This window comes from Xyrauchen texanus, chromosome 44 (assembly GCF_025860055.1).
Source record: "Xyrauchen texanus isolate HMW12.3.18 chromosome 44, RBS_HiC_50CHRs, whole genome shotgun sequence".
In the NCBI taxonomy this organism is placed as follows: Eukaryota; Metazoa; Chordata; class Actinopteri; order Cypriniformes; family Catostomidae; genus Xyrauchen; species Xyrauchen texanus.
The window spans coordinates 435001-462604 of record NC_068319.1 but is presented as its reverse complement, the minus strand read 5'-3'; the positions used below and the strand labels follow the sequence as shown (position 1 = coordinate 462604).

General features: G+C 43.1%; 1 protein-coding gene and 1 long non-coding RNA gene across 4 annotated transcripts in view; one reads left to right on the top strand and one right to left on the bottom strand.

The window, feature by feature from the left end:
- Window positions 1-751: 751 nt before the first annotated feature.
- LOC127636454 (uncharacterized) lies at window positions 752-2806 on the bottom strand. 2 transcript variants are annotated; one of them, XR_007969596.1, is made up of 3 exons: window positions 2705-2806; window positions 1727-1829; window positions 752-1588 (listed from the first exon to the last, which is right to left on the bottom strand). It is a non-coding gene; the product is annotated as an uncharacterized LOC127636454 (long non-coding RNA). The 2 variants fall into 2 exon arrangements; XR_007969595.1 differs by having other exon boundaries at window positions 2163-2795.
- Window positions 2807-3051: 245 nt separating this feature from the next.
- The window catches only part of emsy (EMSY transcriptional repressor, BRCA2 interacting), a 25321-nt gene continuing 768 nt past the window's right edge, over window positions 3052-27604 (top strand). The window contains exons 1-20 of one of the 2 annotated variants that reach the window (XM_052116848.1): window positions 3052-3090; window positions 4980-5033; window positions 10094-10199; window positions 10330-10429; window positions 10514-10588; window positions 12378-12553; window positions 12652-12813; window positions 14737-14996; window positions 15099-15333; window positions 15409-15636; window positions 16744-16893; window positions 18101-18274; window positions 18371-18507; window positions 19652-19816; window positions 19981-20176; window positions 20350-20514; window positions 21812-21967; window positions 23619-23746; window positions 23844-24320; window positions 25710-26057. In XM_052116848.1, coding sequence (XP_051972808.1) covers window positions 10097-10199; window positions 10330-10429; window positions 10514-10588; window positions 12378-12553; window positions 12652-12813; window positions 14737-14996; window positions 15099-15333; window positions 15409-15636; window positions 16744-16893; window positions 18101-18274; window positions 18371-18507; window positions 19652-19816; window positions 19981-20176; window positions 20350-20514; window positions 21812-21967; window positions 23619-23746; window positions 23844-24320; window positions 25710-26057 — 3435 coding nt within the window. In that variant the 5' untranslated portion in view covers window positions 3052-3090; window positions 4980-5033; window positions 10094-10096. Of the gene's footprint in view, window positions 3091-4979; window positions 5034-10093; window positions 10200-10329; window positions 10430-10513; window positions 10589-12377; window positions 12554-12651; window positions 12814-14736; window positions 14997-15098; window positions 15334-15408; window positions 15637-16743; window positions 16894-18100; window positions 18275-18370; window positions 18508-19642; window positions 19817-19980; window positions 20177-20349; window positions 20515-21811; window positions 21968-23618; window positions 23747-23843; window positions 24321-25709; window positions 26058-27604 lie in introns of both variants that reach the window. The other variant, XM_052116847.1, reaches the window with a different exon arrangement.

Genomic DNA, 27604 nt, shown 5'->3' with positions numbered 1-27604 from the left:
GGAGGGTAGAGTCACATGGGGTAACCAAATTGGCCAGGTTGCTAGGGAGGGTAGAGTCACATGGGGTAACCAAATTGGCCCGGTTGCTAGGGAGGGTAGAGTCACATGGGGTAACCAAATTGGCCAGGTTGCTAGGGAGGGTAGAGTCACATGGGGTAACCAAATTGGCCAGGTTGCTAGGGAGGGTAGAGTCACATGGGGTAAACAAATTGGCCCGGTTGCTAGGGAGGGTAGAGTCACATGGGGTAACCTCCTCGTGGTCGCTATAATGTGGTTCTCGCTCTCGGTGGGGCGTGTGGTGAGTTGTGCGTGGATGCCGCGGAGAATAGCGTGAAGCCTCCACACGCGCTACGTCTCCACGGTAACGTGCTCAACAAGTCACATGATAAGATGCACGGATTGATGGTCTCAGACACGGAGGCAACTGAGATTCGTCCTCCGCCACTTAGAAAATAAAAAACAAACAAACAAAAAACATTTATATAAACGTAACTAACCTTGTACCATTGCTTCAATTTTTTTAAATGTGATACTTTAAACTTACATTACGCGCCAAGACTATACGCCGATGTGAGTGAAAACACTGGATCGTGGAACACTTCCGCGTTCAGGAAAAAAGTGCATATATGGAACTGGATTGCTCATGATGTCACATCAGTGAAGCCGCTGCGCCGCCATGTTACTATTCCCAAACAATCCACTGTTCACTAGTAATCATTCAATCACTCAATACAACGCAAACATCCTACACATGTCATTATTTATTTATGTTTCTTGAGAGTCTGAGCGAGTTATGAGTATCTATATCAACAGCATCCATCACTAACAAACTTCATCAGCTGAATGTAAACAAGTTCAAGAGATACAAACAGACATTTATTGTGATCGTCCAAGTGTTTGTTCAGAGTTACTTGTTTATTTATGACATCCATGTATGACAACAGCGAGCGCTTCAATATGAAAACAGGAAAATCCCGGGCATTTAAGATGAATTAGAAACGTTTTTAAAGTCCCTTTAGGATGTATGGTCACTCTAAACAAGCAGATATTACAACTTTATGTACTTGAGAACAGTTTAGCCGTTTCGTTTGGTGATTGTTGTGCTGTACTGATAGACTGAACATCAGGTGATTCTCTGACATCGTGATCCACATGTATCTTCTCCCTCGTAACGAATATTGTCCATAACGAGCCAATCAAACATGAGCGTCACTAGAGGGCGAAATGCATCTGTCGAATCCGCAGGTCGGAGACGGTGAAACGGGGGTGTTTTCACCTGTCAGTCATTGATGCTCTATGAGAGTTTGGGCATACCAAGATGGCCGCTCGAACACTTCCGGTGGCTTCACCTCCAGCTGGCAGTTTAATGTTGTGTCAGTGATCCAGTTATATATATATATATATATATATATATATATATATATATATATATATATATACAGCTCTGGAAAAATTTACATTATGTTTTATTCTATAAAGTATTGACAACATTTCTGCCAAATTACAAATAAAAATATTGTCATTTAGAGCATTTATTTGCAGAAAATGACAACTGGTCAAAATAACACAAAAGATGCTGTTTTCAGACCTGGAATAATGTAAAGAAAATAAGTTCATATTAATTGTTAAACATCACAATATTAATGTTTTAACTTATAGTTCAGAAATCAATATTAGCTGGAATAATCCTGATTGTCAATCACAGCTGTCATGTGTGTTGGCATACCCTCTGCCAGTCTTTCACATGGCTGCTGGGCGACGTTATGCCACTCCTGGTGCACAAATTCAAGCATCTCGGATTGTTGAATTTAATTGTTGAATCCTAAAAGCTAAAGGGGAAAAAACATATATCAATTTATTTATGTTTTTATTAGATAAAATACAATATTGTACAAAAGGTAGCATATTTTAATACTAAACATTTATTTTAATTAATCAATGCAGTTTTTGCAAAGTGGAGACAGTAAATAAAATAATCTCTGTAGGCTGTTGTTAATGCCGTACATGAGACGCTTCATTCTCTACTTCATATGTATTCATCTCTTATAAAACAACATTTTTATTGTAGTAAAGTCCACACATAGTTCATCTCAAAGGGATTGTTTAGTGTAAAACTTGATGACGATTAATGGACAGGCAGTCAGTTCAATTTGTTTCCTCACAAAAGTAGTTTATTCAGTAAGTGGAAGTATCTCCTCCATAGACATCCATTCAGAAAGAACAGGCCTCTTGTTTCCTCGCCATCGCAGCGTTGCGTTATGCGCAGAGACACTTTAGCAGCGACGGGCCACTCCTATTAAAATTAATACGAGAAATTGGAACGCTCAACCAGAGAGCAACCAACGGTAAACGGATGTAGAAAGGAATTCCCGCGTTACAGGTAAAAGAGCCAATCACCTTTTAGATACAGACATCGCCTATCAATCAACTCACTAACGCGCATGCGCATTAGTTATACAAGCCGTTAAAATTTAGTGTTTTAGCGTAAAATGAGGTTCAGAAACACAATTTATGATTTCAATATCGTCATATTGTATTTCTTAATTTAAAAATGTTTTTTGATAGTAATCTTGACCGACTTTCTTTTAGATTTTGGTCTTTCCACTGTCATGACTGGAAATAGCCGCCCGAGAGCGCTCCAAAGAGGCCCGACAGTGGTCTGACTCGATAGAAAGCAACTTTGGTTATGACTTTTGATGCTAACCTTGTATGCTCAATTTTAGAATAGCTCTGATAATTACATCTGCGTAAAACTATAACGCGCGTGAACGCCTGTGCAGGACGCGTGAACGCGCTTCTCTCTCCAGCGCACAAAAGAATGTCAACAACAAGAGCGCGCATCCTCAATGTGCTGCCCAATACACTGCCTGAGCGGTCCAGAGGTGTTTTATTCATTTCTATGATAATACGTATCAATTATACTCTAGATAAAATGTATAAAGTACTAAAAATATGTCTAGACTCAGTCAGATGCTTTCTTGTACTGTTACTTCAGATAGTTGTACTTTCATTTGGGGATTTTGTTTGGACAGCTATGCGCGCGCTCGTCAGATAAACATGGCGGATGTTAAAGACTGTGCACAAATGAAGGTAAGAACAGGAATTAACTTTCAGCTCTGATTATAAATGAAACTTTGTTCATTATATTGATCATCTGCTGCACCTTAACACACATACACAGCTTAGCAGTGAATCTAGTGGTTTTATACTGTATTTAGATGTGTTCGCTATGGAAAACGAGACAGACACTTCACGCTAATTTGATTATTTTTTATTTATTTTTTAAAAGCATGATTATTATATTGACAAGCATCTAAAAAGGGCGTTTATTAATCTGCTACCGGGCTATATATTTCACATGGATTTACATGAATAAAACTGACGGTGCTGAACATCATGACACTGTTTTGATGCGATTACATATATTTATACACATCGTATTGCATCTTTAGATTGTGTAGCAGTAGTTTTTAATCTGAGGCCTACTTATTTAATTAAGTTGTTTTCTTCTTCATCAAAACCAGTCATGATTAAATGTTTAATGATAATTTCCACCTTTGCAATTAAACAGGCTGTTTTTGCTACTGTACCTTTAAGGCGTGCATATTAATGACCTTTGTGAACCTCTTCTCATGTGAACACACACTAATGCACTGCAGGGTTACTGTCAAGTCCAATGTCATTTTTAATAACCACATCCTTCAATCTCTATAGCACCTGAATCACACTGTGACAAGCCTTTCAAAATGTCTCAATCGTATTGTTTGTTTTATACCAACTGGAATAATATTAGTATTTTTTTTTTAATGTTGTTTAGAAATAGTATTTATTTTACTTACTTATTACTTGACTGGATGAAACTACAGTTCAACTGTCTTTAAATCTTAAGTCGTATAAAAGAGTGGTCGTAATATTGATGTGCTCACGATTGTGTATTATCAACATGTAGATCTCTGAGCCATTTGTGCAGTTTAGTTTAAAGGGACAGTACACCCAACATTTTTAATTCTCACATCATTTATTCACCCTCATGCATCCCAGATGTGTGACTTTCTTTCTTCTGCAGAACACAAATGAAGATTTTTAGAAGAATATCTCAGCTCTGTAGGTCCATACAATGCAAGTGAATGGTGACCAGTAGGAGTGGTGGTGGCGTGTAGGAGTGGTGGTGGCGTAGTGGCTAAAGCACAGGGCTGTTAATCAGAAGGTCACAGGTTCTAACCTCACAGTCACCACCATTGTGTCCTTGAGTAAGGCACTTAACTCCAGGTTGTTCCGGGGGGATTGTCCCTGTAATAAGTGCACTGTAAGTCACTTTGGATAAAAGCATCTGCCAAATGTATAAATGTAAAATGTTAATGTGACCAGAACTTTGAAGCTCAAAAAAGCACATAAAGGCAGCATAAAAGTAATTCATAAGACTCCAGTGGTTTAATCCATGTCTTCTGAAGTGATCTGATAGATGCGGATGAGAAACTGATCAATATTTATGTCCCTTTACTATACATTCTCGCTCCTGCCCAGTAGGTGGTGATATACATGAAGAATGTAAGTCAGCAAAAACAAGAAGAAAGTGAAAGTGGAGATTTATTGTAAAAATTTATTTAAATATTGATCTGTTTCTCATCCGCATCTATCATATAACTTCAGAAGACATGGATTAAACCACTGGAGTCTTATGGATTACTTTTATGCTGCCTTTATGAGCTTTTTGGAGCTTCAAAGTTCTGGTCACCATTCACTTGCATTGTATGGACCTACAGAGATGAGATATTCTCCTAAAAATCTTCATTTGTGTTCTGCAGAAGAAAGTAAGTCACACATCTGGGATGACATGAGGGTGAGTAAATTATGACACAATTTACATTTTTGGGTGTACTGTCCCTTTAAACTAAATGTTGTTGTTTTACTTAATTAAAGATCCAAACCTTTAGATTGAGTGATATGAACATCAGTTTGATCATGTGTTTCACCTGAAGGATTTGAAGATCTCCAGCTCTTAAAGAGACAGAGAGACTTTCCATCAGACAGAGGTGAGTGAAATATCTCCTGAGGGTACAATGGGGTAACACTTTCCTAAACACTGTAAAATCATCCTGATCCATGAGATCTTTGTGTTTAATGTCTAAAGTTTGATTTTGAGGCAATTTGATATAATTTCTTGCCAATTTATGTATCTAATGAAAATCCCTGAAATGATCACGTGTTCTGAGAGGAAACACTTATTTATTATTTTCAGTTTTGTTCAAGGTGATTAAATCCCAAACATTTCTAATAACTGTCCAATGAGCTCAAGGATGGTATTTGGGGTAAAAGCCCAACATTGACTGATTCAGTCACAACAGAGATTCATTAGTTTATTGAATAATTGAGATGTTCTGAAATATCAAATGTGATTGAAGTTAACATGAAGTGCTGAAACCTTTTCTGGGCACTTTTACCCCAAGTGTGAGGCACTTTAACCCCAAGTGTGGGGCACATTAACCCCAAGTGTGGGGGACTTTAACCCCAAGTGTGGGGCACATTAACCCCAAGTGTGGGGCACATTAACCCCAAGTGTGGGGGCACTTTAACCCCAAGTGTGGGGCACATTAACCCCAAGTGTGGTGCACATTTACCCCAAGTGTGGGGCACTTTAACCCCAAGTGTGAGGGCACTTTAACCCCAAGTGTGAGGGCACTTTAACCCCAAGTGTGGGGGCACTTTAACCCCAAGTGTGGGGGCACATTTACCCCAAGTGTGAGGGCACTTTAACCCCAAGTGTGAGGGCACTTTAACCCCAAGTGTGGGGCACTTTAACCCCAAGTGTGGGGCACTTTAACCCCAAGTGTGGGGCACTTTAACCCCAAGTGTGAGGGCACTTTAACCCCAAGTGTGGGGCACTTTAACCCCAAGTGTGGGGCACTTTAACCCCAAGTGTGAGGGCACTTTAACCCCAAGTGTGAGGGCACTTTAACCCCAAGTGTGAGGGCACTTTAACCCCAAGTGTGGGGCACTTTAACCCCAAGTGTGGGGGCACTTTAACCCCAAGTGTGGGGGCACTTTAACCCCAAGTGTGGGGGCACTTTAACCCCAAGTGTGGGGGCACTTTAACCCCAAGTGTGGGGCACTTTAACCCCAAGTGTGGGGGCACTTTAACCCCAAGTGTGAGGGCACTTTAACCCCAAGTGTGGGGCACATTAACCCCAAGTGTGGGGGCACTTTAACCCCAAGTGTGAGGGCACTTTAACCCCAAGTGTGGGGGCACATTTACCCCAAGTGTGAGGGCACTTTAACCCCAAGTGTGGGGGCACTTTAACCCCAAGTGTGGGGGCACATTAACCCCAAGTGTGGGGGCACTTTAACCCCAAGTGTGAGGGCACTTTAACCCCAAGTGTGAGGGCACTTTTACCCCAAGTGTGAGGGCACTTTAACCCCAAGTGTGAGGGCACTTTAACCCCAAGTGTGAGGGCACTTTAACCCCAAGTGTGAGGGCAATTTAACCCCAAGTGTGGGGGCACTTTAACCCCAAGTGTGGGGGCACATTAACCCCAAGTGTGGGGGCACTTTAACCCCAAGTGTGAGGGCACTTTAACCCCAAGTGTGAGGGCACTTTAACCCCAAGTGTGAGGGCACTTTAACCCCAAGTGTGAGGGCACTTTAACCCCAAGTGTGAGGGCACTTTAACCCCAAGTGTGGGGGCACATTAACCCCAAGTGTGGGGCACATTAACCCCAAGTGTGGGGGCACATTAACCCCAAGTGTGAGGGCACTTTAACCCCAAGTGTGAGGGCACTTTAACCCCAAGTGTGGGGGCACATTAACCCCAAGTGTGGGGGCACTTTAACCCCAAGTGTGGGGGCACATTAACCCCAAGTGTGGGGGCACTTTAACCCCAAGTGTGAGGGCACTTTAACCCCAAGTGTGAGGGCACTTTAACCCCAAGTGTGAGGGCAATTTAACCCCAAGTGTGGGGGCACTTTAACCCCAAGTGTGGGGGCACATTAACCCCAAGTGTGGGGGCACTTTAACCCCAAGTGTGAGGGCACTTTAACCCCAAGTGTGAGGGCACTTTTACCCCAAGTGTGAGGGCACTTTAACCCCAAGTGTGAGGGCACTTTAACCCCAAGTGTGAGGGCAATTTAACCCCAAGTGTGGGGGCACATTAACCCCAAGTGTGGGGGCACTTTAACCCCAAGTGTGGGGGCACTTTAACCCCAAGTGTGGGGGCACTTTAACCCCAAGTGTGGGGGCACTTTAACCCCAAGTGTGGGGGCACTTTAACCCCAAGTGTGGGGGCACATTTACCCCAAGTGTGAGGGCACTTTAACCCCAAGTGTGGGGGCACTTTAACCCCAAGTGTGGGGGCACATTAACCCCAAGTGTGGGGGCACTTTAACCCCAAGTGTGGGGGCACTTTAACCCCAAGTGTGGGGGCACTTTAACCCCAAGTGTGGGGGCACTTTAACCCCAAGTGTGAGGGCACTTTAACCCCAAGTGTGGGGGCACTTTAACCCCAAGTGTGGGGGCACTTTAACCCCAAGTGTGAGGGCACTTTAACCCCAAGTGTGGGGGCACTTTAACCCCAAGTGTGGGGGCACTTTAACCCCAAGTGCAGATTTACCCCAAGTGCAGATTTACCTCAAATGCGGGGTAAAAGGCTCCCTCACCACCTTTTTTAAAAACTGAATTTTAATGAAAACAACTTTTGCTATTATTTATTTTCACATAAATCATCAATATTAGGATGCACCATTCGGTCGGAAAATTTTCGGCGGAAAGGCATTATCTCCTGCCCGCCTCAGTGCTCGATTTCACTCTGGATCGATCTAGCCCTTATCACGGCGCTACCAAACAAAGGCCGATCATGTCAGCGGTGTGGAAATTCTTCAAAGTTTCTGATAAGGACATCAAATTTGCGATCTGCAGTGTTTATTCAGCAGAACTTTCAAGATATATATATACAGAATACAGCAAGAGATTCTACAGGAAAATGTCACAACTAGCGCAGCTACACCACAACTTGAGACGTATTTATCTGAACTACTCCAGAAGCGACAATCCCCTTGACTACGGGCGCATAAACAATCCCCTTGACTACGGTCGCATAAACAATCCCCTTGACTACGGGCGCATAAACAATCCCCTTGACTACGGGCGCATAAACAATCCCCTTGACTACGGTCGCATAAACAATCCCCTTGACTACGGGTCGCATAAACAATCCCCTTGACTACGGGCGCATAAACAATCCCCTTGACTACGGGCGATAAACAATCCCCTTGACTACGGTCGCATAAACAATCCCCTTGACTACGGTCGCATAAACAATCCCCTTGACTACGGTCGCATAAACAATCCCCTTGACTACGGTCGCATAAACAATCCCCTTGACTACGGGCGCATAAACAATCCCCTTGACTACGGTCGCATAAACAATCCCCTTGACTACGGTCGCATAAACAATCCCCTTGACTACGGTCGCATAAACAATCCCCCTTGACTATGGGCGCATAAACAATCCCCTTGACTACGGTCGCATAAACAATCCCCTTGACTACGGGCGCATAAACAATCCCCTTGACTACGGTCACATAAACAATCCCCTTGACTACGGTCGCATAAACAATCCCCTTGACTACGGGCGCATAAACAATCCCCCTTGACTACGGGCGCATAAACAATCCCCTTGACTACGGTCGCATAAACAATCCCCTTGACTACGGTTGCATAAACAATCCCCTTGACTACGGTCGCATAAACAATCCCCTTGACTACGGGCGCATAAACAATCCCCCTTGACTACGGGCGCATAAACAATCCCCTTGACTACGGTCGCATAAACAATCCCCTTGACTACGGTTGCATAAACAATCCCCTTGACTACGGGCGCATAAACAATCCCCTTGACTACGGGCGCATAAACAATCCCCTTGACTACGGTCGCATAAACAATCCCCTTGACTACGGTCGCATAAACAAAGACCGCTTTCCTTTGCTTGCGCGGATTGCGCGCAGGTATTTATCTGCCCAAGCACCAGCACAGAGAGTGAGAGACTGTTCAGTGCAGCATCTCATGTTCTTGATGAGCTTCTGACACGAGAGACTGTCAGAACGTTTAGCAACTTTTGTTCTTGAAGAGAAACCTGTCACTTGTACTTAAATAGAAAGCGGTCCAATATGATGTGTATAGCAATTACATTACACTTGTTCTTCACTTGAGGATACATCTGTCATTTACAGTTGAGGTTGAGTTCAATTACTGCTGTTTTGCACAATCATTTTCACTTAGTGTACATACCGTTACATAAACAGAATATAGCACTGATCTATATATATATTATATATTATAGTATATATATAGATCAGTGGAATAGAGCCTCTGCCATTCTGTGTTCTGCCTGTTGTTTTAATTAAAATTACTGTTGCATATTTAAACTTTTTGAAAGATGTTAGCTAAGTTCATTACTTGACTGTTGTTTTGCATATAATAGTTTTCTAAAACTTTACATTATTTGGATAATTGTTAATAAAATCTGTAAAATTAGATTTTTACAGAACTGAAAGAAGAATAATATTTAATGTAGTTTTAATATATTTTTTGTCCAATATTGGTGTGTTACTTTCAATAAAAGTGTGATTTATTTTATTGGTTTGTAGTTTTTCAATTCAGATTAATTAAATTCATGAAATTAATGAAAAAGTATAAAATTAATACAATTATACACAACATTTTTTTTTTTTTTTAAATGGGTACAAATTTCGGTTTCGGGTTTTCGGCCAAGTGCATCCTGGATTTTCGGTTTCGGCCCAGAATTTTCATTTCGGTGCATCCCTAATCAATATTTAATACAAATATATTTTTACATCTTGATTCATTTTGGGAGCAGAAAAAAAAATCTAATTTTCCTTAAAGTTGTGCCCTTCTGTCTTCTCCATCCTTTATTATGGACTTTCTTAAATTCAACAGTTTTTGTTCTTTAGTTATTTGAGTGACCGGGTGTGAACTGATTCTGTGAACGATATGATAGTAAAAGTGTGTGTGTGTGTGTGTGTGTGTGTGTGTGTGTGTGTGTGTGTGTGTGTGTGTGTGTGTGTGTGTGTGTGTGTGAAGTTGATGATTCAGCAGGAGAAGCCGTTGTCGGGCATCATGCCAGTGGTGTGGCCCACGCTGCTCGACTTAAGCCGAGATGAATGCAAGCGAATCCTGCGCAAACTGGGTGAGACACACGATTAATCGCTGTAAACCTTTAATGATCATCTGTAACACATGTAGCAATACTTTGCTCTTCATTCTTCCGCTGTGAGCTCATGAATGCGTGAAGTGCATGTTTATGTGTTTGTGAGCAGAACTCGAGGCGTATGCAGGTGTGGTCAGCGCTCTCCGTGCTCAAGGAGATCTCACGAAAGACAAGAAAGAGCTGCTCGGAGAGCTCGGCAGAGTCCTGAGGTATCAGAACTGATTCAGATTGCAAACGTTCAGATGCTCGTGTGCTGTCGACTGCAGACTGAATTGTGTTGTGTGTTGTGTCAGTATCTCCACCGAGCGACATCGAGCCGAGGTGCGCAGAGCTGTGAATGATGAGCGCTTGAACACCATCGCTTATCAGTGAGTCTAATCGTTATTAATTACACTCAACTTTATTAATTAGTCGGGTACAAAGTTTAATATATATATATAATTTTGGAGTCTGTGTATCTCAGCGAGTACTGACGCTGACTGTCACACCTGGAGTCGTGAGTTTGAGTGACTCCAGTTGGGGCTCCTTAACAACCAAATTGGCCCGGTTGCTAGGGAGGGTAGAGTCACATGGGGTAACCAAATTGTCCCGGTTGCTAGGGAGGGTAGAGTCACATGGGATAACCAAATTGGCCTGGTTGCTAGGGAGGGTAGAGTCACATGGGGTAACCAAATTGGCCCGGTTGCTAGGGAGGGTAGAGTCACATGGGGTAACCAAATTGGCCCGGTTGCTAGGGAGGGTAGAGTCACATGGGGTAACCAAATTGTCCCGGTTGCTAGGGAGGGTAGAGTCACATGGGATAACCAAATTGGCCTGGTTGCTAGGGAGGGTAGAGTCACATGGGGTAACCAAATTGGCCCAGTTGCTAGGGAGGGTAGAGTCACATGGGGTAACCAAATTGGCCCAGTTGCTAGGGAGGGTAGAGTCACATGGGATAACCAAATTGGCCCGGTTGCTAGGGAGGTTAGAGTCACATGGGGTAACCAAATTGGCCCGGTTGCTAGGGAGGGTAGAGTCACATGGGGTAACCAAATTGGCCCAGTTGCTAGGGAGGGTAGAGTCACATGGGATAACCAAATTGGCCCAGTTGCTAGGGAGGGTAGAGTCACATGGGATAACCAAATTGGCCCGGTTGCTAGGGAGGGTAGAGTCACATGGGGTAACCAAATTGGCCCAGTTGCTAGGGAGGGTAGAGTCACAGGGGGTAACCAAATTGGCCCAGTTGCTAGGGAGGGTAGAGTCACATGGGGTAACCAATTTGGCCCAGTTGCTAGGGAGGGTAGAGTCACATGGGGTAACCAAATTGGCCCAGTTGCTAGGGAGGGTAGAGTCACAGGGGGTAACCAAATTGGCCCAGTTGCTAGGGAGGGTAGAGTCACATGGGATAACCAAATTGGCCCGGTTGCTAGGGAGGGTAGAGTCACATGGGGTAACCAAATTGGCCCAGTTGCTAGGGAGGGTAGAGTCACAGGGGGTAACCAAATTGGCCCAGTTGCTAGGGAGGGTAGAGTCACATGGGGTAACCAAATTGGCCCAGTTGCTAGGGAGGGTAGAGTCACATGGGGTAACCAAATTGGCCCAGTTGCTAGGGAGGGTAGAGTCACATGGGGTAACCAAATTGGCCCAGTTGCTAGGGAGGGTAGAGTCACAGGGGGTAACCAATTTGGCCCGGTTGCTAGGAAGGGTAGAGTCACATGGGGTAACCAAATTGGCCCGGTTGCTAGGGAGGGTAGAGTCACATGGGGTAACCAAATTGGCCCAGTTGCTAGGAAGGGTAGAGTCACATGGGGTAACCAAATTGTCCCGGTTGCTAGGGAGGGTAGAGTCACATGGGGTAACCTCCTCGTGGTCGCTATAATGTGGTTCTCTCTCTCGGTGGGGCGTGTGGTGAGTTGTGCGTGGATGCAGCGGAGAATAGTGTGAAGCCTCCACACGCGCTACGTCTCCATAGTAACGTGCTCAACAAGTCATGTGATAAGATGCGCGGATTGACGGTCTCAGACGTGGAGGCAACTGAGATTCGTCCTCCGCCACACGGATTGAGTCACTACACCACCACGAGGAATAATGGTGCATTGGGAATTGGACGTTACAAATTGGGCAGAAAAAGGGAGACATAGATTGAAATTATAAATAAATATATATGTTTTCATGCAGCATATCGGGCCCGAACAGTTCGTCAGAGTGGTCTATCGAGGGCCGTCGTCTTGTTCCTCTGATGCCCAGACTGGTTCCTCAGACAGCATTCACTGTGACCGCTAACGCATTGGCTAATGCTACAGCGCACCAGAACGCATCGTTGCTCCTGCCTGCTGAAACCGGAAATAAAGAAGGTCAAGAGTCAAACGAGAGCAATGAGACCAACACAAACTATACTGAGAACACGATTGTGTGTGCACTGATGGTGACATTGTGTTTGTGTGTGTTGCAGTGGTGGTGTGTTATTCATACACCAGCACCACCTCCACTCCTCCCAGCGCATCGGCCCCCTGCAGTAGCTCCAGTGCAGCTGCAGCCGTTAAATCACCTCGACCTGCAAGCCCCGCCTCCAATGTTGTGGTGCTGCCCAGCGGAAGTACAGTCTACGTCAAGAGTACGTCACACACACACACACACACACACACACACACACACACACTTACATACACACACTCACACACTCACTCACATACACACACACACACACACACACACACTCACATACACACACACACACACTCACTCACATACACACACACACACTCACTCACATACACACACACACACACTCTCACTCACACACACTCACTCACATACACACACACACACACTCTCACTCACACACACACTCACTCACATACACACACATACACACTCACTCACATACACACACACACACACACACTCACTCACATACACACACACACACACTCACTCACATACACACACACACACACACACTCACTCACATACACACACACACACTCACTCACATACACACACACACACACTCACTCACATACACACACACACACACACACTCACTCACATACACACACACACACACACTCACTCACACACACACATACACATATACACACTCACTCACTTACACACACATACACACATACACTCACACACGTCACATCTTTAATGCAGTTATATTTACTGCGTTGCATCTTTAATGCGGTTGTATTTAATGCGTTGCATCTTTAATGCGGTTATATTTAATGCGTTGCATCTTTAATGCGGTTGTATTTAATGCGTTGCATCTTTAATGCAGTTGTATTTACTGCGTTGCATCTTTAATGCGGTTGTATTTAATGCGTTGCATCTTTAATGCGGTTATATTTAATGCGTTGCATCTTTAATGCGGTTGTATTTAATGCGTTGCATCTTTAATGCGGTTGTATTTAATGCGTTGCATCTTTAATGCGGTTGTATTTAATGCGTTGCATCTTTAATGCGGTTATATTTAATGCGTTGCATCTTTAATGCGGTTATGTTTACTGCGTTGCATCTTTAATGCGGTTATATTTACTGCGTTGCATCTTTAATGCGGTTGTATTTAATGCGGTTATATTTAATGCATTGCATCTTTAATGCGGTTATGTTTACTGCGTTGCATCTTTAATGCGGTTGTATTTAATGCGTTGCCTCTTTAATGCGGTTGTATTTAATGCATTGCATCTTTAATGCGGTTATATTTAATGCATTGCATCTTTAATGCGGTTGTATTTAATGCGTTGCATCTTTAATGCGGTTGTATTTAATGCCTTACATCGTTTAATTATAACATTAAACACGCCAACAATACATTTTTGATTCGTTTTTGTTTTGGCTTGTATTCCAATATAAATATGTAAAACTCATTTAAAACATCAAACATTTACTTTAGCAGCTATACTACAGAAGAAACAGTTGTTATCTGAGAATGTTGAATATAATATTAAAAATACAAATATTTTAAAATATCTAAAAATCCTTTTAGTAAAGATGCATTCACCTGAGAAGCAGCATATTCCAATTTGGTTGCTAAGGAGACCTGGCTGGAGTCACTCAGCACGCCCTGGATTCAAACTCACGACTCCAGGTGTGATAGTCAGCGTCAATACTCACTGAGATACACCGACGCCTTCTCTCGGCCATTTTTGAAAGTGCGTGAAACTTTTGAAAACTTGCATTACCTTCGTGTAAGTCATGTAAGTTTTATGTGAACATTTGGATGGACAAGTCAACCCATCGCTAAACTCCAACATACCTGTCTGCCAGTGTTTTCAGAAAACCGCTGTCTTTTCGCACCCATAAGAGAACTTGCACGCTCAAGGTTGCCAGATTGCCTGACTTAAGGCCGGTCACACATACAGGCTCACACGAAGCCATCCCCACTGATAGATGCGCACACGCCGCACACATGGATATTTACGTACTATGATATACACAATGTCTTTCAAATGCCGTCCAGGTGTGCAGCTCATTAGGGTTTGAGGCAGAGCTCACAGCTGATTGGTCAATGCCGTTATTTTCCATTTGTCAGGCGTGAGCTGTTCCGATGAGGACGAGAAACCTCGTAAGAGGCGGAGAACCAACTCCTCAAGCTCCTCCCCCGTGCTGCTGAAGGAGGTGCCTAAAGTGGTCACGCCCATTTCTAAAACCATCACGGTTCCTGTGAGCGGCAGCCCGAAGATAAGCAACCTGATGCAGAGCATCGCCAACTCTCTGCCGCCGCACATGTCACCTGTGAAGATCACCTTCACCAAACCCTCCACACAGACCACCAACACCACCACACAGAAGGTCAGTCTGAGGTGGCGCAGGGTTCACCCGCTCCGAGAACAAGAACAAATACATGAGCTCAACACTAACAAACATGAACCTTGTTTTCATGGTGTCACTCAGGTCATTATCGTGACGACGTCTCCCAGCTCAAACTTTGTGCCCAACATCCTGTCGAAGTCTCATAACTATGCTGCCATGTCCAAGCTGGTGTCGAGCGGCGCGCTCATGGTGGCCAATCAGAAACAGACCATGGTGATATCAGCGGGCTCCAGCGCCGCCCCGGGTCCCAGTCCTGTTGCCGTGACGACAGTGGTGTCCTCCAGTCCTTCGGTGGTGATGTCCACGATCGCACAGAGTGAGTGTCTGTGTGTTGGAAGTGTGTGTGTGATGGTTTTGAGTGTGTACATAACTGTGTGTGTGTGTGTTACAGGTGGCTCGTCCACTGCAGTGAAAATGGCCTCCACGCGTCAGCCGTCTCCTAAAGCTCTGGTTGGCTCTCCGCCGCAGATCCTGCAGATTTCCAAAGCGCACACGCAGACGGCCGCAGTTCAATCTGTGTCTCCTAAAGGGATGCAGGTGTCACCCGTCTCTTCCTCCGCTCAGAGCGTCGGCACGCCACCCGGTGCCAAACCCACCATACAGATCAAACAAGAGTCAGGTCAGACACACACACACATCCTTGATTACTAATAATCATTATATGTATCGGCCCTGAATTTGACAATTTGGTTACCCCATGTGACTCTACCCTCCCTAGCAACCGGCCCAATTTGGTTACCCCATGTGACTCTACCCTCCCTAGCAACCGGCCCAATTTGGTTAGCCCATGTGACTCTACCCTCCCTAGCAACCAGCCCAATTTGGTTACCCCATGTGACTCTACCCTCCCTAGCAACCGGACAATTCAGTTACCCCATGTGACTCTACCCTCCCTAGCAACCGGGCCAATTTGGTTACCCCATGTGACTCTACCCTCCCTAGCAACCGGCCCAATTTGGTTACCCCATGTGACTCTACCCTCCCTAGCAACCGGACAATTCGGTTTACCCAATGTGACTCTACCCTCCCTAGCAACTGGGACAATTTGGTTGCTAAGGAGACCTGACTGGAGTCTCTCAGCACACCCTGAATTCAAACTCACGACTCCAGGTGTGATAGTCAGCGTCAATACTACACCAGAACTAACATCTAGAAAAGTAATCCACCTCCAAAATAATGATTTCGACACTTTACACCTCAAATAATAAACATGTAGCCCCATTGACACTGTAAGTGCTATGGATGGCACAATATAACACATTTCGGAATATCACGAACCATATCGAAAACAAAACGGCATCTTTTGAAATGTGATCATGAATGAAATGACCCGTCAAATGTCAAAGTCGCTTTTTTCTACTGTATTGCATTTACAGGGTTCACAAGGTGCTTGACGTGCTTGAATTGATCTTTTAGAAATGTAACTACTGGCATACCTGGAAAATCGCCCTGTTTTGTTGAAAAGTGCTTGAAAAGTAACATTTACTCCGTGTAATGTGTGTCCATCAAAGATGAGATCCTGCGCTTCACTTTCATTGAATAATGTGTCTTTTCATATCCGTTCTGTTCTTTCTGAACTGAACCGTGAGTGGATTACTGTAATTGGGATGTTTCTTTAAGAAAACATGTGGGACGAGTTGAAACGGTGGATTATATAGTGTACATTATGCCACAAATGCCTCATGATAGAGCTGAAGTTGTGCTGAATCAGTGTTTATGTTTACAGGTGTGAAGATCATCACACAGCAGATGCAGCCCAGTAAGATTTTACCCAAACCCTCCAGTGCTGCTCTGCCCAGCAGTAGCTCCGCCCCAATCATGGTCGTCAGCAGCAACGGAGCCATAATGACCACCAAACTGGTGTCTGCTGCCACAGGTACCACAATGACCTTTAACCCCATCAGCCCAGACACAATGAATGTCCCGTGGAGAGCAGCATGCATTATCCATACAATTATTTTTATTTTGAATTAGACTGTTTGGAATAATTCAATTCTAATTGTTACTATTAGGGATGCATCAAAACCCCTTTTCTATAACTACACATTTCATTATTAAATAGAGTAGATAGAAAAGAATTACAACGTTTCAGTGGCATACAGGAGGGTCGAGTGTTTGGTGTCATTGTAAAAGACTTTTCAATCATTTTAATGATGTAGATTGTGACACATTCTGAGACTCTCGGATTAAGAAACTGCTGAAAAATCACACAAAAATGTGCCAAAAATGTACTTTTTTACTGATTTGACATTATAAATATCTCTGGTTATTCTGGAACTGCTTTTGTTTCATTCCCGATCATGTCGACTGTATCTGAGGATAATTTAGTGTTGATCCAACAAAGCAATCAAAAGTTCCAACATTACAAATATAATGTATCATAGTGTCCAAAAACATCTCCAAACAAATAAAAGATAATAATTGTACATAAGAACTAATTACACATGCAAACACAACAATGACTAAAGGTTTGCATAGCATGCAGACATGATTTTAGTCATGAGATTTCACAGAATGAGTTTCATTCTGTGTCATTTGAGTCATCATTGAGTCTGTGTCGTGTATTTGGCGCCATCTCCTGGTGGTCATATGTAACATTGTGCTTCATGTGGATTATCTAATGATCTATACATCTGATTATCTTGTGTGTGGACTCGATTGAAAGATAATCACAGACTCTAAATAACGATATGTGAGATTTTATGTTCTGTTTATGTTTCATGAAGTTATAAGCGGAAATGCGGCATATTAGCAATACTAACATAATCATCAAAGACATATATTTAGCTGTTACTCACTATATTTTCAGCTGTGAGTAAAACAAATAGTCTGTTTGTATTTTACTCTTCGAGAGCTTTCCAACAACATATGACAGTTTTATATTTTTTAAATGCTTTAACCAATAGTTACATTAATGAATTATATACTCAAGTTTCTATGTACGTTTTCGGCCTTTTTTTCTCTTTTATTTTATGGCATTTTCAGCGGCTGATGTTTTGGTGCACTCCTGCTCTGCATCATTTGAGCATTGAACATGTTGAATTGTGTCGGACGATGTGTCTGATGTCATGTTTGATTTGTAGGTACTCAAGCGACATACACGCGTCCGTCGGTCAGTTCTGCTCTCGCCGCTCGTGTGGCCACTTCCCCCGCCGGAGCCACTTACGTCAAAACCACCAGCGGCAGCATCATCACGGTCGTGCCCAAATCACTGGCCACACTGGGAGGAAAAATCATCACCAGCAACATGGTGTCTGGTGAGAGAGAACAGTGTGTACTTCTAGACTGCAGATCAGTGTGTGTGTGTGTGTGTGTGTGTGCTCCCGCATCAACGCTGTGTTGTGTACTGACAGGAACGACCACTAAAATCACCACCATCCCCATGACCTCTAAACCCAACGTCATCGTGGTGCAGAAGACCACTGGGAAGGGGACGACCATCCAGGGGCTGCCGGGGAAGAATGTGGTGACGACACTGTTAAACGCAGGGGTGAGGTCATCCAGAGCAATAACACTTAGTTTGATGAAGCTGCACATAATCGAGTGGGGAAAAGCGTTAGACAGGAAAGGTCGTATGAGTTTTGATGACACAGTTTACAGCAATGATCTGCAGAAGATGAGACTTGATTAGACACGTGAATAATCGATTTCTGCTTCAGCATTTTAGACCAACACAGACAATAATTCTGCAACTTAAGATACAAATGACTCACTTTTGTTGCTTTAAAAATCCACATACTGATCATTTACCATTAGACATTATAGATTATTTATAATGAGACTGTGTGCGTTTTTGTTTGTGTGTTTGTCTGTGTGTGTGTCTGTGTGTGTGTCTGTGTGTGTTTGTGTGTGTTTGTGTGTGTCTGTGTGTGTCTGTGTGTGTTTGTGTGTGTGTGTGTGTTTGTCTGTGTGTGTGTTTGTCTGTGTGTGTCTGTGTGTGTCTGTCTGTGTGTGTGTGTGTCTGTCTGTCTGTGTGTGTGTGTGTGTCTTGTCTGTGTGTGCGTGTGTGTGTCTTGTCTGTGTGTGCGTGCGTGTGTTTCTGCGTGTGTACGTCTGTCTGTGTGGTTTGTGTGTGTGTGCGTGTGTTTCTGTGTGTGTGCGTGCGTGTGTTTCTGTGTGGTTTGTGTGTGTGTGCGTGTCTGTCTGTGTGTGTGTGTGCGTGTCTGTCTGTGTGTGTGTGTGCATGCGTGTTTGTGTGCGTGCGTGCGCGTGTGTGTTTGTGTGTTTGTTTGTGTGTGTGTGCGTGTGTGTGTGTGTGTTTCTGTGTGGTTTGTGTGTGTGTGCGTGTCTGTCTGTGTGTGTGTGCGCGTGCGTGTTTGTGTGCGTGCGTGTGTGTGTGTGTTTCTGTGTGGTTTGTGTGTGTGTGCGTGTGTTTCTGTGTGTGTGCGTGCGTGTGTTTCTGTGTGGTTTGTGTGTGTGTGCGTGTCTGTCTGTGTGTGTGTGCGCGTGTGTTTCTGTGTGGTTTGTGTGTGTGTGCGTGCGTGTTTGTGTGCGTGCGTGTGTGCGTGTGTGTGTGTGTGTGTGTGTTTGTGTGTGTGTGTGTGTTTCTGTGTGGTTTGTGTGTGTGTGTGTGTGTGTGTGTGTGTGTGTGTGTGTGTGTGTGTGTGTGTGTGCGTGCGTGTCAGGGAGAAAAGACTCTTCAGACGGTGCCCGGAGCGAAGCCCGCCATCATAACAGCGTCTCGTCCCATCACTAAAATGATCGTGACGCAGCCCAAGAGTCTGCCCGTTGGCATTCAGCCCTCCACCACCAAAATCATCCCCACAAAGATTGTCTACGGACAGCAGGGCAAAACACAGGTCAGAGGTCATGATAATAATCATGAATTAAACTGCTGTTGCATGTAAATGTATAGATGTATAATGTCATTTATTGATGTGTCTCTACATCTCTTACTGTAACTCACTCATGAGCTGGAGTGTTTGTGGAACTGTTGATGTGATCAGTGTCGCGCTGTCTGCAGGTTCTGATCAAGCCGAAACCCATCACGTTCCAGACTGCGGTTGTGAGCGAGCAGACGCGACAGCTCGTCACAGAGACGCTGCAGCAGGTGTCACGCAGCGCAGATGCAGCCGCAGGCTCCAGCCAGGAGGGGGCGCCGAAAGATGATTCACCCTCATATACAGAGAGCGGTCCAGCGTCAGCTGACATCACACACGGTCAGCAGCACAAATCACTGAAACTAACTGATGCTGTAGAGCAATTAACAACTGTCTCCAAACTTCATCATCTTATCGCTTACAGAAACAAAATAAGTCAAGTGACGTACACAAAGGAATATAGGAAATGAAGTGAGACGGTAAAGATGACAATCTGTCTCTGTGTGTCTCAGAATCTCAGCCTGTAGTTCACGTGATCACCTCCAGAGGGCAGGAGTGGACCGGAGAGGAAGTGTCTGTGGAAGCGTCTCCCACCGTCATTTATCAGGACCTGATGGGAGAATCACAATCAGCCACATCCACCATCAAAGCCCTGCTGGAGCTGCAGCAGACCAGTGGTGTGTGTGTGTGTGAGAGAGTGTGTGTCTGTGTGTGTGTGAGAGAGTGTGTGTGTGTGTGAGAGAGTGTGTGTCTGTGTGAGAGAGTGTGTGAGAGTGTGTGTCTGTGTGAGAGAGTGTGTGTCTGTGTGTGTGTGAGTGTGTGAGTGTGTGTCTGTGTCTGTGTGAGAGAGTGTGTGTCTGTGTGAGAGAGTGTGTGTCTGTGTGAGAGAGTGTGTGTGTGTGTGTGTGTGTGTGTGTGTGTGTGTGTGTGTGTGTGTGTGTGAGAGAGTGTGTGAGTGAGTGTGTGTGTGTGTCTGTGTCTGTGTGAGAGAGTGTGTGTCTGTGTGAGAGAGTGTGTGAGTGTGTGTGTGTGTGTGTGTGTGTGTGAGAGAGTGTGTGAGTGTGTGTGTGTGTGTCTGTGTCTGTGTGAGAGAGAGTGTGTCTGTGTGAGAGAGTGTGTGAGTGTGTGTGTGTGTGTGAGAGAGTGTGTGAGAGAGTGTGTGTGTGTGAGAGAGTGTGTGAGTGTGTGTGTGTGTGTGTCTGTGAGAGTGTGTGTCTGTGTGTGTGTGCGCGTTTTTGTGATATACCAGGACAATTTTGTAAGTTATAAACTGGTAATCACAAGGTTATTATGCTATAAATGTGATTTATGAGGACATTTCTAGTGTCCCCATAATTCAAATCGCTTAAAAATCATACTAAACAATGTTTTATTGAAAATGTAAAAATGCAGAAAGTTTTCTGTGAGGGTTAGGTTTAGGGGTAGGGTTAGGTTTAGGGGATAGAATATAAAGTTTGTACAGTATAAAAACCATTATGTCTATGGAAAGTCCCCATAAAACATGGAAACACTACATGTGTGTGTGTGTGTTTGAGTGTGTGTGTGTGTATGTGTGTGTGTGTGAGACTGTGTGACTGTGTGAGTGTATGTGTGTGTGTGTGTGTGAGAGAGTGTGTGAGAGCGTGTGTGAGTGAGTGAGTGTGTGTGTGTGTGTGTCTGTGAGAGTGTGTGTCTGTGAGAGTGTGTGTCTCTGTGTGTGTGTGAGAGTGTGTGAGAGAGTGTGTGAGAGAGTGTGTGAGTGAGTGTGTGTGTGTGTGTCTGTGAGAGTGTGTGTCTGTGTGTGTGTGTGTGTGTGTGTGTGTATCTGTGAGAGTGTGTGTGTGTGTGTGTGTGTGTGTGTGTGTGTGTGTGTGTGTGTATCTGTGAGTGTGTGTGTGTGTGTTACCTGTCTGATCTGTGGAAACCATCCAGTTGTGTTCTTTTGTATTAACGTGTGTGTGTGTGTGTGTGTGTGTGTGTGTGTGTGTGTTACAGTGAAGGATAAAGGCGACTCTAAACCACGGCAGCACACAATTGATCTGAGTCAGATGGCAGTGCCCATCCTGCTGCCCACTGAGAGGAGACAGTCACCAGAACCATCCAATCAGAGCGCAGCATTGTCTGAAGCAGTCAGTGAATCCATGCCCACAGGTGCAGACCAGTTACACTTAAACCCTCCTAACACAGGCTTTGTCTCGAGTGCTGCGTGCCCCGCAGGTCACATTTGGCTTTTTTCAGAAACGCAAGTAGGACACGCTGAATGCAGCCATTGAATGCGAGCTGCTTTTAGGAGAGTGCTGGAGGGGTATCCTTTCTTTGGCACTCACAACACACACACTCATACACACACACACACACACACACACACACACACACACACACACTACATATATATATAATTATAATTTCTCTGAGAAAATATCACTGATTTACCCGAATATATGATGTTCAAATGCAAGTCATGTTGATTCCTAAGTTGAAGTAGCTCAGTAGACCGGTGTAAAATTATAATAATATATAATGTAAATATTAAAGAACAGATGCAAAAATCGATTTTGTTTTCGTCTCATTTAACCCGTTAAAATCTGAAGTTTTAATAATGTAGTTTATGATACATTGTGAGACTCCGTATAAACATATTTAGCTAAAAATTTTAATTTTTCTTATCTTTCTTATTTGTCATTATATATCTCTAGATGTACATAATGTAGCTCTGAAAAACTGCTTTTGTTTCATTCCCGATCATGTGGACTGTATCTGAGAAACATTTTGTGTTGATGCGACAAATCAATCAAAAGTTCCAAGATTACAAATATAATGTATCATAGTGTCCAAAAACATCTCCAAACAAATAAAAGATAATAATTGTACATAAGAACTAATTACACATGCAAACACAACAATGACTAAAGGTCAGATGAGTTTCATTCTGTGTCATTTGAGTCATCATTGAGTCTGTGTCGTGTATTTGGCGCCATCTCCTGGTGGTCATATGTAACATTGTGCTTCATGTGGATTATCTAATGATCTATACATCTGATTATCTTGTGTGTGGACTCGACTGAAAGATAATCACAGACTCTAAATAACGATATGGGATATTTTCTATTCTGTTTATTATTTGTGAAGTTATAAGCGGAACTGTGGCATATCAGCAACATCAACATAATAGTCAAAGACATATAATTAGCCGTTACTCGCTATATTTTCATCTGTGAGTAAAACAAATAGTCTGGTTGTATTTTACTCTTTAAGAGCTTTCCAACAACATATGACACATGAATATTTCATCAGTTTGATGTTTTAACAGATTACAATAATATGTGCAGTGCAACATTTATCATAAATAATTAAAATGTAACACTTCAGATTTATCTGCTTATTTTAAAGCACTTGTTCAGGTTTGGTCATAATATCTACATGCATTATAAAGTAGAACTTCTAAACGTTACAATCGACACCGATTGTGTGTTGGTCAAAACTGTCGTTATTCATATTTTGAGGATTATACAGTATTTTGTTCTCTCAGGCCCCTCAGAGCTTAAAGGGTTAAACAAGCCCAGTGTGATCACACTTACAGTTTTAGGTGGTTATGACGTCACATCCAACATGCTGCAGTCTCTGATGTACATCCGTGTTGACTCGCAAAGCTGCTTTTATTAATGTGTAAAGTAACTAATTACCTTGATGCTATTTGTGTCGCTTTCTCTTCTACAATGTTTGCAAAGCGCTTGGCTTACAAGTGTTTCTGTGTTCATATTTGTGTACACGTGTGAAGAGTCATGCGTTTGTGTTGTTTCAGGGAAAGGGAGTAAAGCTGTGATTGGTGGAGAGGTCTCTGGATCCATCAGTCACAATCTGACCGTTTCCTGTTCGTCATCAGCAGTGAAGAGTAGCGTTCCCTCACCGTCTGCACACGCCACACGACAGGTCAGAAGTGCATTAAACACATCATTGCATGATTAAAGCAATTAATGCATCATCAATACTTGGTTTACATGCACTACACATGATGTTGTTCTCTCAGGTGGAGGTGTGTTCGGCGCAGAAGGATGTGGCAGAGCAGGTGGTGATGGAAGAGGGCGGGTCAGAGGGCGACACATTGGACCCGCAAACAGGTTTATTCTACCGCTCGTCTCAGCAGCCTGTGAGTCAAGCTCCTCCCCCTCTACAGCAGCACCGCCCAGCTCCACCCACTCTCAGCAAACCTGTGGCCGTCCCAGCTGAAACGCCCACCTCCTCTAAGAGGGCAGAGCCGGCCACGCCCAGACCATCTGTTCAGAGAGAGAGACCCGCCCCCTCCGCCTCTCACCCTCCCTCTGCAGGCACACCGCCCGCTCAGCAGCCCGCCTCCTCAAACCCGCCGCACACACCACAGCTGCCCAAACTGCAGCAGGCGCCCACGTCACACAACAGACCCAACACGCACATGCAGCTGTCGCAGCCGCCGCCACTGCAGGCGCATCACCCCGTGGGCTCAAGCAAAACACCCAGCAGCAGTCAGGTGACTAAATACTTTACATATTTTTATTATTTTTATTTTCGCATTGTGGTAATGAGAATTGGCGGTTTAACCGCTTCAACTCCGAGGACCCGTCGGGGGTCCAAAAAGTGTCGCTATATCGCCAAAAATGTTTATGATTAAAATTCTCAAGTCCCTGAATACATAAATCAGGCGTATGAGGCATAATTTAAGAGCTTAGATAAACATCACTTCTGCGTTTGCTACTTAAAATAACAAAATAAGGCCTTAAATCATCTGCGTCGCAAATAAGCGCCACCTAGTGGTCATGTGGTGAAACATGAATATAAAAGTCTTTAAAATAGCACTTAAACAGACAGATTATATATCAAATAAAAGCTCTCATTCTCAGGAATGTGACTGTGCAGGTTATTTTATTGCACTAATAACACAGTTTAAATTATTTTCAAAAGAATCACAAAGTGAAATATGATTTCTGAAAGTCATCAAATGCAATCGTCTCGTTTATAACGTTTATAACGTTGATAACTGCTGCTGTGAGCCACAAATAGATTCAAACTTTATGTCTGATTTTACCTTATGACGTTTTCTAAAATATGAGCCATTGTTTACTTGTTTGTGAGCTTGTTTGTGTGAATAATCCAATATGTATATCTTAGATGACCAGAACAAAATATGCCATCCAGAAGGAAAAGCATGCCAAACAGATCATCAGAAATATATGTTTTCAACTATTGATGATAAAAGTGTATGTGTGTGTGTGTGTGTGTGTGTGTGTGTGTGTGTGTGTATGTGTGTGTGTGTATATATCATTATATAGCTTTCTAATGACACCTAGATTGAGCTTGTAGTCCACTCAGAGGCCGAGATATTCACTGAAATATTGAGGGTGTTGCTTGAACATTTGCTTGATTATTGTTATTAAAATCTGTGAAAATGAAAGGCAGGACCAACAGAGTACTACTATATTGTCTAAATATTTATTAATTTTTGTATATATTTTTGTGCATTGTGGTAATGAGAATTGAGGGGGTTAATGGGCATAACTGTCATGAATATAATGACACAATGGAAAAAATCGAAATGGCCCTAAAAATACGCAAAATATAACGTCTTTTTAAATAGTTTAGATTTTGTAGTAAAATGGAACCAAGAGATTGTTTTATTCTTTTTTCTGCTGCTCTTCATAGCAGCCTGTGAATCAAGCCCCTCCTCATCTACAGCAGCTCCGCCCTCCTCTTCAAAGAGGTTGGTGCCGGCCACGCCTATACTGTGTGTTCAGAGAAAGTGTCCCGCCCCCCTCTGCCTAAACCTAACTCCTAATATTCGTGGGATACATACAGGACAGGAAGTCTATAGAAATGGAACTAGCAGTCTGTTACTATGATTATCTATCCGTGTGTGTTTCAGGTGCAGCAGCCCATAATAACCCAGGGCGCCACGGTAACCAAGATCACGTTTGGCGGTCATCAGTGTCCGCCGGTGTCCAGCAGCGGCGATGTGTCTGTTAAACTGCAGGCGGAGTCCAGCTCGAGTCTGACAGCATCTGAGAAACCGTCCGTGTCGGACATCCTGAAGATCTCCATGATGGAGGCGGAGATCGACCCGAGCGCTGGACACATGCTCGTAGACTCGTCCAGTGACAGCGGCCCGCTCACCAAAGCTCCGCCCACCTCGTCTCTCATCAGCAGCTCTAAACAGACGCACACACACGGACCGTTCAGCCACGTCAAGGGTAAAGACGTGGATGTCATACAGGTGTGTTTGACTTACAGTTGAGCAGATAATGTGAAGCGAATCACTGGATGACGATTCGTGATGATCACGACAAGTTTTGACCCAATAGTGGATCACCCGTGCGCGGTTATTCACTCGCATTTGCAGGCAGTGTTTTGATCAAAAACAACAAAAAATAAATATTTTATTCTAATAATGCATGATATGGGTGATTTAAAGCCATTCAAGTCGGCTCTCGCATATTTGTGATCATTTACAGAACTGCCGGTTTTCTTAAAGAGACAGTACCGATTTTATCACGTGTTCAACAAATCAATATAAATACTTTTATAATTGCAGTTTATGCAAGAAGCATGTAATCAAAAAAAAATATCATATTTATTGATTAAATCCATGGATTTGTTTATTTTTAACCCTTTAAGCTCAGATGGGCCCACAAGGATTTATAAAACAAAAATATCAAAATATGAATAACTGCAGTCTTGACCAACACAATCAGTGTCGATTGAAAGATTAGAAGCTCTACTTTACAATGCATGTGACATTATGACCAAAACTGAACAAGTGCTTTGAAATAAGCAGATAAATCAGAAGTGTTTCGTTTTTATTATTTATTAACAAATTTGCACTGTACATATTATTGCAATCAGTAAAACCTTAAACTGATCAAATATTCATGTGTCATATGTTGTTGGAAAGCTCTCAAACCAGCATATTTGTTTTACGCACAGACAAAAATATAGCGAGTAACGGCTAATTATATGTCTTTGACAATTATGTTAGTATTGCTTAAATGCGCTTATAACTTCACGAAACGAAAAATAAAAACGTATAATATCACACATCATTATTTAGAGTCTGTGATTATCTTTCAATCGAGTCCACACACAAGATAATCAGATGTATAGATCATTAGATAATCCACATGAAGCACAATGTTACATATGACCACCAGGAGATGGCGCCAAATACACGACACAGACTCAATGATGACTCAAATGACACAGAATGAAACTCATTCTGTGAAATCTCATGACTAAAATCATGTCTGCATGCTATGCAAACCTTTAGTCATTGTTGTGTTTGCATGTGTAATTAGTTCTTATGTACAATTATTATCTTTTATTTGTTTGGAGATGTTTTTGGACACTATGATACATTATATTTGTACTGTTGTAACTTTTGATTGATTTGTCGCATCAACACAAAATGTTTCTCAGATACAGTCGACATGATCGGGAATGAAACAAAAGCAGTTTTTCAGAGCCGCCTTATTTACACCCAGAGATATAAAATGTCAAATAAGAAAAAAAAAAGTACATTTCTGGCTTAATTTATTTATTTTGGTGATTTTAAAAGTCTTCTTTACAATGACACCAAACACTTGACCCTCATTGTTTTAGTTTTTTTAAGCCTTTAATTTTGGGTATACCACTGTAACAGGACATTTTTAAAAATATCTTCAGAGCTTAAAGGGTTAAAAAGCTCAAATGTGCCCTAGGGCTTTCAGTTGAGCAGAGAAACTAAATTCCAATTTTTACCTGAAATATTTTCAATATTTTGAATAA